The following is a 14,271-nucleotide window of genomic DNA, read 5'->3' on the forward strand; positions in this document are numbered from 1 at the left end:
AAGTATGTGAACCTTTAGATTCAGTATCTGGTGGCATCCCATTGAGCAGCAATGACTTCAACTAAGCGTTTCTGTAACTGCTGGTCAGTCTCACATCGGTTTCCAGGAATTTGGGCAGATGCCTCCTTCTAGAAATTTACAGAACTGCATCAACTCGGTGACATTTGAGGGCTTCCTTGCATGGACAGCTCGTTTCAGGTCCTGCCATAACATTTTGATGGGGTTTAGGTCCGGACTTTGGTTAGCCCATTCTAAAATGTGGAATTTCTTCTTCTGCCGCCATTCTTTTGTAGATCTGCTTGTATGTTTAGGATCATTGTCTTACTGCATGGCCCACTTTTGCTTCAGCTCACCGATGGATGCCCTGACATTCTCCTCTAGAATCTTCTGATACAATGCAGAATTCATGGTTGTCAATGATGGCAAGCCATCCAGGTCTTGATACAGCAAAATCGCCTCAAACCATCAAACTTCCACCACCATGCTTAACATTTGGGATGAGGTTCTTCTGTTCGAACAGTGTTTGGTTTTCGCCAAACAATGTTTCTCGTTGAGACCTAAAAGTTCTACCTTTGTCTTATCTGTCCAAAGAACATTATTCCAGAAGTGTTATGGATTATCTATGTGCTCTTTGGTGAACTTCGGACGGGCAGTAATGTTCTTTTTAGAGAGAAGTGGTTTCCTCCTGGCTATCCTTCTATGAATGCAATTCTTGTTCAATCAGAAAAAGACTGAGTCATGAACACTTGCATTAGCCAAGGCGAGAGTGGCCTGCAGATCCTTGGATGTTACTCTGGGGTTCTTTGTGACTTTCTGGATGATTTGCCGGTTTGTTCTTGGAATGATTTTGGTAGGACGACCGCTCCGGTGTAGTGATTGTGGTCTTGAACTTTTCATTTGTAGACAATCTCTGATAGTGGATTGGTGGAGCCCCAAATTCTTAGAAATGGTTTTGTAACCCTTTCCAGACTGATCAGCATCAATAACTACTTTTCTGAAGTCCTCAGATTTCTTTTGAGTGTGACATGACGTGTTTCCAAACACCTGCTCACAAGCTCACAAAGATTCTGAAATTTATACAGGGTGGGGCCTCCCAAACTCACACCTGAAGATCTACCTAATTATGTAATCACCTGATTCTAATTATCCCCTTTAATTTAGCTGATGAAACCAGGGTTTCACTTTTGCACATACCTACTACTCTTAAATACACATTGTCTAATTCATACATCATTTTGTTTCAAAATACATGGAATTGGTTAATATAACCCCTATTGAATATTTAAGAAAAGACTGGTTTTGATTCAAGAAGGTTATCATAGAAAAACTATGGAATTTCCGTAATTATCATTGGGGTTAGCAAACTTTTTCTGGCCACTGTATGTACATGCAGAAATGGTATGGGTCACAAATTCCTTATGTTTTTTGTAGCTTCAATTCGACTGTTAGTTACTTTGTGTTTAAGTGCCAGATTGCCTAGTAAAGGGCAACTAGACATCTGAAACACCGGATCGAATTAAAGATGTCGTTTTTACAAATGTGATGCACATGAAAACACAGTCTTGCATGCTGGAAAATGTTCGCTGTGCACATTTTCTATTCCTCAAAGTTTCTGTAAAATCCTATATGTATTAAAGTTGCAGTTTCAAGTGTGACACAAACATGTTTCTTTTACATCCTGATATGGGTCATTACGACTTTTGCTTAACCCTCACCTACTGTATGTGTGGGAAAAGATTGTGTATGTACTCTGTAGCATGTGTAATTGATATGTTCAAATGTAGGTTTGTGCATTACACTCTTTCACTGAATCACACTGGTTTTTACTCTCCTAAACTACAGTAGGGCAGATTTATCATGCACTGTACGGGTTGGCGCACTCAATCCAACTTGAACTTCCATTCACTTCAGTACAAGTTAACAATGGATGTGTTGACCCGTGCAGTAGATAAATCTGAAACCGTGAGAGGTTGATATATTTTGTATACACACGCACACACACTTCTGTTAGCAAAAAAATTACTATAGATTTAATAAGAGGGTTATAGTATTTTATAGTATTAAGCTTGATTGCTTTACAATGACTGTGAGTTCAATTGAGGGCACTCCAGCATTTAAAGCAAGTTGTGTGCATGCTCTAGATCTGAAGTATGTTGTTAACTCTTCTGTATTCTCTCTTTTTCTTTCTTTTTTTTAACCGCCATCACTTCTGCCCATGTTTGCATTATTTAATTTGAATACACTTTGGTTTGTTTTTATATTTTTGTTTCCCCATACCCTTCCATTCTGCAGTGTGACCAAGACCAATGCATTCAGAGCACCAAATTCGTTTTGCAGGCGGCAGCCACACCGCTTCTACAGAATGAACCAACCATAACCAGTGATGAGCCACCATTGCCTGGAAAGACAACTCTAAGTGCGCCATGCGCCTCAATGGCCCTTGGGCAGCCAACACCACCATCCTCGATGCCAAACCTTAATTCAGAAACCGTTTTAACGGACATGATACCATTGAAAGAGGACATTGGAAACCACCAGTTCCTAACACCTGACGAAGCGCCATCACCTCCAGGAATGTTGCCGTTAAGCAACCAAGTGACTCATAGCCATACCATGCATGTCCTGAACCTAGTCAGCCAAGACTCGTTGCATGAAGACTCTGTGCGTGGTCTTGTGAAGCTCAGCTCTGTTTGACCAACTGTGACTCTATCCGGTTACTCGTACACACATCTGTCAAACCTTGTGATACGCTTGCACTGTGTGATGAGATCTGCCCAATGTACAGTGACAGACTTATTCATTTAAAAAAAAAAAAGCAAATGTTTTTTTTTGTGTGGGCAGAGGGCATTTGTTGCCCCAGTTAAGTAATTTGGCATTGTGGGCGACCCTTTATTTTTTTTAATAGCAGCTGACTGCCTCATTGGCTCTGCGTTTTCCATACTTCAGAAGGGCTTTGCAGAAATTACTAAAACCACCTGTTAACCGCTTGGAGATACCTGAATATGAGAAGCGCAGAGGATTCTGGGTATGGTGTTCCGAAAAGCACCTACAATAATATCTGTACTCGAATCAACTTCTTGGGGACTGTCTTGCTAATGGAAATGCAAAGCCAGTGGATACCTAAATCTTTAGGACAGTCTGAGAATTGTTAGCTTTCTGGTCAGGGTAGCAAACCTTGCATTTGTATCAGTGTGATGTACACTGAAAGCGCACAGGAAAGGCAAAGACCTGCACTAAAGTGTTCTGAAAATAGAACAACCCATTCCATATAATTACAGAATGTTACAACTGTAAACAAAAAGTTCCCCCCAAGGTTTTTGTTTTTTTATGGTATAGCAAAACACATGCTGCTTTTTTTTTTTTCCTTAAGTAGTGTTTAATAAACACGGAGCACCAAATAGAAAAATAATGGACACTCCTATTACTTTTTTTTTTTAATCTTATTTGATCAGCCGTGCCTAAAATATGAAGGGCTGCTGATGAATCAATTATGTTGCATATAATTTACTCACATGTTGAAGTGTTTCGAGAAGGTAAAGCATTATGCCATACAAGTTTCTTCCTCCCCAGTATGTGCTGAGATTTCCAATGGACATCCAATAAAGTTACATTTTGTCTTACAATCAATGCTTCTCTGCCTAGTTTTCTGGGAAACTGTAAAAGTATATACTGTGTATAGTCTTTTTCCTCTGGTGCCTTTTCAGAATACGAACACGTGTCTCAAAGTACAATGATGGAATAACAGATCTGTAGTTAGAAGCTGGAAACACAATATTCTCTTCGGTATTGGGACTGATGTGAACAATTGCTGGGGGGGTTTCTTCAGTTTGGATGTCCCTGCTTCTTTTTTAACTAATAGCTTTTCAGCTGAACAGGCTTTAGTAATTTTTCCACATACTGTACAATGTTTTTCTCAGCTGGCTGTTAACATTGAATATTCATAGTTGAGTTTTTTCTGCTCCAGTTAGTTGAAGCTTAGAACATTAAACAAGTTATTGCGTCTGGGGGATGACAGCTACTATATTTAAAATTATCATGGTCCACTGTATTTATGAAATGTATGTGTACTGATGTAGCAGGCTTCACTGTTCCCCCAGATAACAGAACATATCACGATATAACACAGAATATCAGGAAACAATGAAGACCACTGCGTGTACACACACCCCTCCCCTACCTAAACCTACACAAATAGCCATCTACAGTTTCTGAAACGGATCAGCAATTATTTATTGCACCAACAGGGAACAATGAAACCTGCCACTGTACTGTACATCTGTAATGGTAAAACTACTAGACATTCTGGTTTACATGCTGTGCACAGCTCTGTACTAAAGCACAATACATAAAACACTTGTCAGTCATCAATGTTGTGTTTTCTTTTCTGTAACCCATCACTGATCACATTTTTATAGCAGTTGCCTACTACATCTGCAATATACAGTATTACTCTCGCATAAATGTATACTGGTTGTCTTAAAAATATAAAGCATTGTAGCTTTAACTTTCAGATGTAGCAGCCAGTATTGTACCTCCCAATGCATTTTGGCAGGAAATAAAAAAGCAATATTTGAGTGGCACCATTCAAATAAACGCAACAGGTGCCAAGTCATTGGGGGAATTGTGTTATCCATGATATTCCAATGCTTTAGTGGGAACAATAATGGCCACTACACCTGAATTTTTTTAGATGTTTTTCACAGCCTGTGCGTGTGTAAATGTTTTAAGAGCCACTCACTGAAAGTTTATCAACATTCAGGGGTAGCCAAAAATATAAAATAGGAGCCAGACTGAGTATTTAGGAGTTCGTGTTTTTAGAGGGGGGTACTGGCTACCCCATCCATTGTGTCACTGTTTATCTGACATACTCACGCTGGCACATACACACCCGTTGTGACGTGTGTGTGTGAGAGGTGCGTGCGTGCGTGAGAGGTGTGTGCGTGCGTGAGAGGTGTGTGTGTGTGAGATGAGTGTATGTGTGTCCAGCAATGCACAACACCATCAAAATCCTAAAGACAGATACTAGTCCCATATAGTTACAATATTCCACAGTCACCAGATTGGCAGCTGGCAAAAAGAGACAGCACACTAAGTAGTACCAAAAATTACATGTATTAAAACATAAGCACCACAGTCAACTGAATGGGACCTTCTTCTTCATTACCTGGTACTACTTGGTGTGCTGTCTCTTTTTGCCAGCTGCCAATTGTGTGTGTGTGTGTGTGTGTGTGTGTGTGTGTGTGTGTGTGTGTGTGTGTGTGTGTGTGTGTGTGTGTGTGTGTGTGTGTGTGTGTGTGTGTGTGTGTGTGTGTGTGTGTGTGTGTGTGTGTGTACACAGTCATGTGCAAAAGAAAGTACACCCTCTTTGAATTCCATGGTTTTACATATCAGGACATAACAATTATCTGTTCCTGCCTTAGCAGAAAGGCAGGTCTTAATTTTAGGTAAATACAACCTCAGATGAACAACAACACATGACATATTACAGTGTCATGATTTATTTAACAAAAATAAAGCCAAAATGGAGAAGCCATGTGTGAAAAACTAAGTACACCCTTACTGCTTCCATAGGAATTAAGATGCTAAGTAGCAGACAGGTGCTGCTAATCAAATGCCCTTGATTAATTGATCATCAGCAAATGTGACCACCTCTATAAAAGCTGAAGTTTTAGCAGTTTGCTTTCTGGAGCATTCAGGTTTGTGTTAACACAGTGCCAAGGAGGAAAGACATCAGCAATGATCTTAGAGAAGCAATTGTTGCTGCCCATCAATCTGGGAAGGGTTATAAGGCCATTGCCAAACAATGTAAAATCCATCATGCTACAGTGATAAAGATTATACAAAAGTGGAAAACATTCAAGACAGTTGCCAATCTTCCCAGCAAATTCACCCAAAGGTCAAACTGTGCAATACTCAGAGAAATTGCAACAACAAAAAAGAGTTACATCTCAGACTCTACGGGCCTCAGTTAGCATGTTAAATGTTAAAGTTCATGACAGTACAATTAGAAAAAGACTGAACAAGTATGGTTTGTTTGGAAGGTTTGCCAGGAGAAAGCCTCTTTCCCCTAAAAAGAGCATGGCAGCACGGCTTAGGTTTGCAAAGTTGCATCTGAATAAACCACAAGACTTCTGGAACAATGTCCTTTGGACAGATGAGACCAAAGGAGATGGTTGACCATAATGCACAGCACCAAGTCTAGCAAAAACCAAACACCTCATACCAACAGTCAAGCAAGGTGGTGGAGGGGTGATGATTTGAGCTTGTTTTGCAGCCACAGGACCTGGAAACCTTGCAGTCATTGAGTCGACCATGAACTTCTCTGTCTACCAAAGTATTCTAGAGTCAAATGTGAGGCCATCTGTCCAACAGCTAAAGCTTGGCCGAAATTGGGTCATGCAACAGGACAATGATCTCGAGCACACCAGCAAATCTACAACAGATTGGCTGAAAAGGTTGTATTTACCTAATTTTAAGACCTGCTAAGGAACAGATGATTGTTATTATGTCCTGATATGTAAAATCATGGAATTCAAAGAGGGCGTACTTTTTTTCACACAACTATATATACACACACATATACACATATCTATATATACACACATATAGATATATAGATATATAGATGTGTATGTGTGTGTGTATATATAGTTGTGTGAAAAAAAGTACACCCTCTTTGAATTCTATGATTTTACATATCAGGACATAATAACAATCATATATATATATGTGTGTGTATATATAGTTGTGTGAAAAAAACACACATATATACACACACGTGTGTGTATCTCTATATATCTCGTATCAAAGTGGACAACAATCTTAAAAAAAAAAAAATCTAAATCAAGAACCAGCTACAGACATCACATATAATACTAGTGATGGACTTTTCTGATAACCCTGACGCTATTACAACAGTTCCTTTTTTAGTACAGGGTAAACCACCTTTAACAGAAACGAGTGCAAGGGCAAAATTAGGAGAGCCGGCAAGAAACCGCCGATACCTGCCGCGACAATCAGAACAGGGGCCATCTTCAGAAACCGTAGTTTTTAACATGTCATATTATATGTTGAACACAGCAGAGTTTAACCTCAGTAAAGATTTCTCATTTGTGCCTACACATCGACAGGACCCCTTTGGGTGGAAAGTCGATTTATATAAACTGAACCGTCAACTAAAATGAAAATACTTTTTTTTTTTAGTAAACAATCTAATACTACTGACAGTACTTTTTGATAACAGTAATACGTGAGGCTCATTTAGACAAGCCAGCTCGTTTGATCCTCAAACATTTTTTCATAACATTCTAACTTTTATGAGTTTAATTGAAAGTGAAACCAGGCAAAAAATAAAAAATATGCAATTAGGCACACTAATTTAACCAAGGCTGAATACCAAGCATTAAAATCATTGCAAAATTACAAGGATATCGAAATCAGGTCCGGGGATAAAGGAGGTGGGATAGTAGTTATGCCCTATACATATTACTGAGGGGAAATATTAAAACTAGGTATTACTTCTAATTACAAAACCCTCTCCTCAAATCCCACTCTTACGTACAAGAGAGGAATAGACACTATTATTGAATTGGGCATCACAAATCGGTGGATCTCGGAAGAAACAGGCAAGTTTCTAAAACACCCATATCCCATTATCCCGGTAATATACATCTTACCAAAAATACATACATCTATCCCTGCACCTCCCAGGTAGACTGATTATATCGGCCAGAGGATCACTTTGTCAACCAATATCACAATTTATAGATTTGTTTTCTTCTGCCAATGGTAGCGCAAATGGGTTCCTTCATTAGGGACACCACAGATTTCATCAACCGAATAGAGGGATCGACGTCTATTTCTGGCAATACAGTATTAGTGACAATGGACATAGCTAGTCTGTATACAGGCATACCCCGCATTAACATACGCAATGGGACCGGAGCATGTATGTAAAGCGAAAATGTACTTAAAGTGAAGCACTACCTTTTTTCCACTTATCGATGCATGTACTGTACTGCAATCATCATATACGTGCATAACTGATGTAAATAACACATTTGTAACATGCTCTATAGTGTCCTCGCTTGCGCACAGCTTCAGTACAGGTAGGGAGCCGGTATTGCTGTTCAGGACGTGCTGACAGGCGCATGCGTGAGCTGTCATTTACCTATTGGGCGACATGTACTTACTCGCGAGTGTACTTAAAGTGAGTGTCCTTAAAGTGGGGTATGCCTGTACTAACATTAAACATGATGAAGGTATTGAAGCCAGCAAATCCACGTTAACAATTATACCAATCGTAAGGGCACCCCTCCTGATTTTTTTTGGTACTCCTTATGGAGATCATTCTCCATAACAATTGCTTAGAATTGTTTTTCGAATTGAATCTGCAACTTATGGGGTCCAACATGGCGCCCTCTTACACAAACCTGTTCATGGACACGTACGAGCAGACACACATACTCGATGATACTCCATACAGTAAACACATCACTTATCTACGATACATTGATGATGTGTTCCTTATTTGGGAGGGCACTGAACCTGATTTGCTAGTATTCATTGACACTTTGAACAGTATTATATCATCTATCTGTTTCACAGCAAGCTTCAGCAAGACTCGAGTCACATTTCTGGATACAGTTGTGTATAAACAAAATGGGAAATTATCTACAAGCATCTTTCACACAAAAATAAGGACAAAAACTCACTTCTTCTTGCAACCAGTCATTCTCCACCTTTGAATAAAGGTTTACCATATTCACAATTTTTGAGGGCAATAAGAATACCGAGTTGGAACATTCACTATCCCAGATGGCCCAGCGTTTCCATGAAAGGGGATATGCTACCAAGGACATAGCGAAGGCATTAATTAAAGCCAGGGGGATGGATAGAAGTATGCTTCTCAAAAATCAAGACATGAGCAAGAAGAATGACCGTTTTACTATCAAAAGTACATACAGTACGGCATCTGACTTGACCAAGAAAAGCATCCTCAAGCATTACCATATCCTAGCACAAGATCAGGAAATTGGACGGAGTTTCAGCAATCCACCATTGTTCTCATACAGAAGGGGACGCAATTTGGGTGACTATTTGACTCAAGCGGGTCCAGTAACGAAGTATGCTCCTAAACCGACATGGTTATAAAGACCGTCTGGTGTGTATAAATGTCACGGATGCATTAACTGTTAGTATCTGATTCTGGGAAAACATATACACATCCCCATAATGTTAATTGGCTAAAAATCATGGATCACTTGAACTGCATAACACACGTGGTTTATTTCATCCGTTGCCCTTGTGGACTATATTATGGTGGAAAGACTATGCGCATGTTAAAAGAAAGGTTGAGTCTACATTGCTCCACGATCCACAAGGCGCTTGCAAACACGGACAATAGGGAAGTCCTTAATCTGCAACCCGTGGCAAGACATTTCAAAGAATATCATCATGGGTTCTCTACGCTCCCCTGCATGCCAATAATGCAAGCTCGTGCCTCTAGCAGAAGGGGAGACCGCAATAAAGTATTACTGCAACTGGAAGCAAGGATGATCCACAGTTTGGACACACTGATTCCAAGAGGTCTCAATGAAGATTGGAAACGGAGTTGTTTCTTATAAGTATCCACTAATTACTGTCAATATCTGCTGAATCTAGGATTTTCATTCTCCACGGTAGTATTTTATGTACATTATCATCATGCTTGCAGCTTCCTAAAACGATATATAACTAGTGACTAGGTTCTGCTGGATAAGTTTTGGTGTTTACATGTTTGTGCATTACATAGTCTTCTTTTGTTGTGCCAGCCATATTAGGCATGGGGCCCTAATATTGCTTTATTTATCATGTGCATTGTTACAGGACTATACTTGGTGGCATCAGTGGTCTGCTGAAATTATGAAGGTTTCTTCTACAGTGCTATAGACTTGGCTACCAGTTCCTGTTGTACATGTTTGGATTAATTTCTTATAGACTTATTTGCTGTGCAAGTGATTTGTGATGGGTACTTACAATTCCCTACTTTGGACATTTATTATTGACTATATGGATCTCATTGATGGACTAATATAGGGCTCTGTGGTGGTTCATTTACTTACCTCCGTCATTTATTTATATTGATTGCCATTATTGTTTGTGATCAAGTTATTTACTACAACATCCCACACTTTACTACTTCAATAGGGTGTTTATTATGTTCCCCTTTCACTTTATTCACTTTGTTGTAGTTTGCATTTATATATCTGCATTCATTATGTCTTGGTCACTGCTCTAGTATAGGGGTTTTGTGTCATATTGATACATTGTTCCTGACCATATATTGCCTTAGAGGATTAGACATGAATACCTGGCTCCTGCCATGCGTGGTATAGATTAGCATAACACACTCACACGCGCTTACACACATGCACACGCGCACACACATACACACACGCGCGCACACACGCATATACAGTACACACATACACACATGCATATACACACATACACGTGCATATACACACACACGCGAGCACATACACAAGCGCTCATGCACAAGCACGCGCCCTCCCAAGCTGAGCAACCAGGAAACTGGTTCATGATGTCACTGAAGCAAACAAGGCCCTGGAGAGATCTGCAAAGTTCTGTGTCTGAGATGAGTCAGTGTTGACACATCAACAATAAGCCAGTCCTTTATAAAGCTGACCTGTATGATCTTAAATCACGTATGGAGTTTGAGAGAGAGAAAAAAAAAAGCATATAGATGATACCGCAGATATGGCCAGACACACAAGGGTTTCGTGGTTGGGCACAAAAATTGAACTTGTTTGTCTATATTCCAAGCGTTGCGTCTGACGCAAGCCCAACACTGCGTCCGCGCCATCCACACAGTCTAGTATGCTGTGGTCCACATCATGTAATGGGGTTGCTTCTCTGCAGCAGGGACTTGGAAGCTTGTCAGGTTAGAGGGGAGAATAGATGGTGCAAATTACAGGTGAATTCTTGGGGAAACCTGTTTGAGTGAGTCAAGACAGACTGGAGTGGTTGAAAAAGAAGAGAATGAATATTTTGAAGTGATCCAGTCAAAGTCCTGACTTGAATCGAACATTTATGGCGAGACTTGAAGATTGCAGTCCATCGACGATCCCCAATAATGTTATCAGAACTGGATCAATTTTCCTGGGAAAAATGGACAAAATGTCACCATCCTACTGTGCAAAGCTTGTAAAGAGTATCCAAAAAACTCAGAGCAGTAATTACCGCAACAGGTTCTTCTACCAAGTACTGACTTAATGTGCTGAATACTTATGCTACCAGTAAATTTCATTTTGTACATTTCCTTTGCTGACGTTTAACCTCCTCATATATAGCAGTTTTCTGGAATGGTACGTTTGGCCGCAACCAAAATGCCACTGGTATTCCACCGGTGGGACATTTCGCCACAGGGCTGCTCACCTCTGGACATTTTGCCGCGATGTCCACTCCCACACCAAACCGCCCGCTTTCCACAATAAGCCCAACAAGTCATGTCTGCCATAACTGCATGTTTAAATGACTCTCTAGGCAGTGTAGCGGTCAGACGCAGGACATTTAAACATGGTTGTCGAAGCGGCCGGGCAGACATGGCAGGCTTGGTTTGTCGGGTCAGCTGAACGGAGGACAGCGGCCGGTCGGGCATGGACATCGCGGCACAAGGTCTAGTGGCGAAGTGTCCCGTGGTGTTTTGGTTGCGTTCACACGTCCTAGATCAGTCTTCAGTTTAACAACCATAGCTTTGGTAATGGTAAATATAAAGCTTAGGAGCCTGTTTTTTGGGGGGGGCGGGGGGGGAGTCAGCATTGGTTATCCATACCCCTCTCCCCACCTGTCAGTGGTCCTATCACTGTGTGTGCATCTATGACACACTAACACACACACACACTAACATACTCTCATGCAGAATCGCACACTCTCATGCAGACGCGCTTTCTTCCCCAGCCCCAGTCGTGTGTGTGTGTGTGTGTGTGTGTGTGTGTGTGTGTGTGTGTGTATATGTGTATATGTATAGATGGAGATTGACATGCATTCATGCAAGTGTATTTCTATATATCATTATATATAAGACATGCATCCAAATGAAGCACTTGGCATTTCAATTCCATATTTTAATTATTTAACGTCTGCAAATGATGACTCATGGAACATGGAATATTCCGGTGAGCATTCGAGGGCTGAGAATGGAAATGTTAAGTAAATCTAAACAAACAAACCTTCAGCAGGGATTATTGACTATTTTTCTGAAATAAAAACCATTCTGTGGAATGCAGCCCTTTACAGCTTTGTTTTAGAAGAGGTTGGCTTGCTTTTGTAGGGAAACAAATTGGTGCACAGTACTTTAATTCATTGCCCGTGCAGTGGAGATGGCGTAAATGTAACTTTACCATACAGTATAATTATACACAATCTAAAAACAGAATTCAAAGCCATTAGAAACGTCAAAGTTGCAGATCTATTGTGGGAAGATTTGGGAGCTGACAAGCTGGCAGCCTGTGCAGTCGTATCAGGGGTTAACCGTTAGTCATTCATGTGCAGTAATTGCTGATCAGGCACAACAGCACGGAAATGCCCATTGACTTCAGCAGTATTGCCAGGTCACCACTATCGCACTTTCATGAATAACCCTCATAGCCTATTGGATTGATCTATCAACAGCACATAGTCATCTTACTTAGGATTCTTTTACTTTTTCAAGCTTGAATAACTGTTGTGTAAAATGATGCATTTACAGGGCCAGATCCTTGAGACTCCTGCGATGTTGGAGCATGATTAATCAATGGCTGGAACTGAGGAAGGACCATGTGAGAAACACAAGTGGCTGATCCAGTTGCAGCGACCAGCACTGTTGAGTTGATGGAGAACATGCTGGGACATGTTTACGATTTCTGTTGTATTATAGAATGCCAATGGACGCACTTTGCCCTTCACTTCATGTATATAATATATCCATTCTAAATGCAATAATATGTAAGGGTCTGGTTTACTTCTGATTTATTCGTTTGTAACTATGGTTTATAAGCTTCAGAAGAATAAATGTGACTTTGTGCCAAGTCTCCTGTATGATTTTATATGGTAATGCAGCAAATTGGGAAGCTTCCTAAAGGTTGATGAGTTCAGTGTTGCCAAGAAACCACTTCTTTCTATTTGGTACTCTAAGTATTTATGTTAATTTAAGTGTTAATATGTAAAACCATGAACCAGTGTATGGTTATATAGCTGCTTTACCTGAGTGGGATTGTCAATGTTTCAGCAATTGCAGTGTACAAAGTATAGATCTATTGTATTTGCTTCAGTTGAGAGTGCAAGGTCAAGCATGACCAGGGAGGCTGCCGGGCGGTTCCCCTCTCCCTCGCCCTGTACCCACATGCAACTGTAGCGCTCTTTCCTCCACCGTATGGGAATGTGGCGGCTACTGAGTGTGTGGTACTTTACCTGTGGCTCACAGGAGGCCTGAACCTCCGCTGCTGGGAGCCTGGGGTGTACCTGATCCGTCTGGTGACAGCACCTACACCTGTGAGGGATCCTGACAACGCCGGGTAACACCTTCACAGGACCCAATGCAATAAGATCACACATTTGTATTTAATAACAGTTTACTGAACATAGGTACAACTAGATATTAACCCACATACAATATAGTCCTCACACGGCCGTAGCCCCACCGTGCCCTCCAAGCATAGTATCCACCCCTAATGGGATTTTCCCAAAGAACTGAGGTGCCAACCCACCCAAAGTGTGAGACAGCGCAGCCCCCAGTAACTGAAAGTGTTATAGTTGGTGCATATTGTGAGGTACCTGCCCTGGTGCTCCAGCACCCGGGTATGGCTGAAAAGCAAAAGGGACCCACTGATCCAGCGACGTCGATGTCAGCGAAGCCTCCGCCTCTGCGTGGGGTGAACTCCGGAAGGAGGGTCTCACCTTTGATAGTCTATGATAGTGCAGTAGTTGTCCTGCCCCAGACCACAGTCCGCAAATCGATGTGCGGCATCTTCAGATGGCACTATACACTAACTGTATACAGCTACAGGGGAAATGTTCCTAGCTACGGGTTTCCCTGTAGCAGCCACAATCTGATTAGGTGAGTGAGCCCTATCTTGGACCTAAAGGGTTAATCTGGCCCAGTCTGGATGCCATTGATACCCAGACCCTACCCTACCTTCCCTTTCTCTGTCCTGGCTCCAACTCTAGTCACACTAACTGTCAGTCCCCCTAACTGTCAGAACTCCAACTGTCAGAATTTTAAATGCCATG

At 41.1% G+C, this 14,271-nt stretch overlaps 1 protein-coding gene across 5 annotated transcripts in view; it reads left to right on the top strand.

Moving 5' to 3' along the window:
* ZDHHC14 (zDHHC palmitoyltransferase 14) overlaps nucleotides 1-13,063 on the top strand; it is a 164,973-nt gene extending 151,910 nt beyond the window's left edge. For 4 of the 5 annotated variants that reach the window (XM_075596983.1, XM_075596985.1, XM_075596986.1 and 1 more), the window contains one exon: nucleotides 2,293-3,623. In XM_075596983.1, coding sequence (XP_075453098.1) covers nucleotides 2,293-2,694 — 402 coding nt within the window. In that variant the 3' untranslated portion in view covers nucleotides 2,695-3,623. Of the gene's footprint in view, nucleotides 1-2,292; nucleotides 3,624-12,751 lie in introns of those variants that run through there. The other variant, XM_075596987.1, reaches the window with a different exon arrangement.
* Nucleotides 13,064-14,271: the final 1,208 nt, after the last annotated feature.

The sequence above is a fragment of the Ascaphus truei genome, chromosome 4, assembly GCF_040206685.1.
Source record: "Ascaphus truei isolate aAscTru1 chromosome 4, aAscTru1.hap1, whole genome shotgun sequence".
In the NCBI taxonomy this organism is placed as follows: Eukaryota; Metazoa; Chordata; class Amphibia; order Anura; family Ascaphidae; genus Ascaphus; species Ascaphus truei.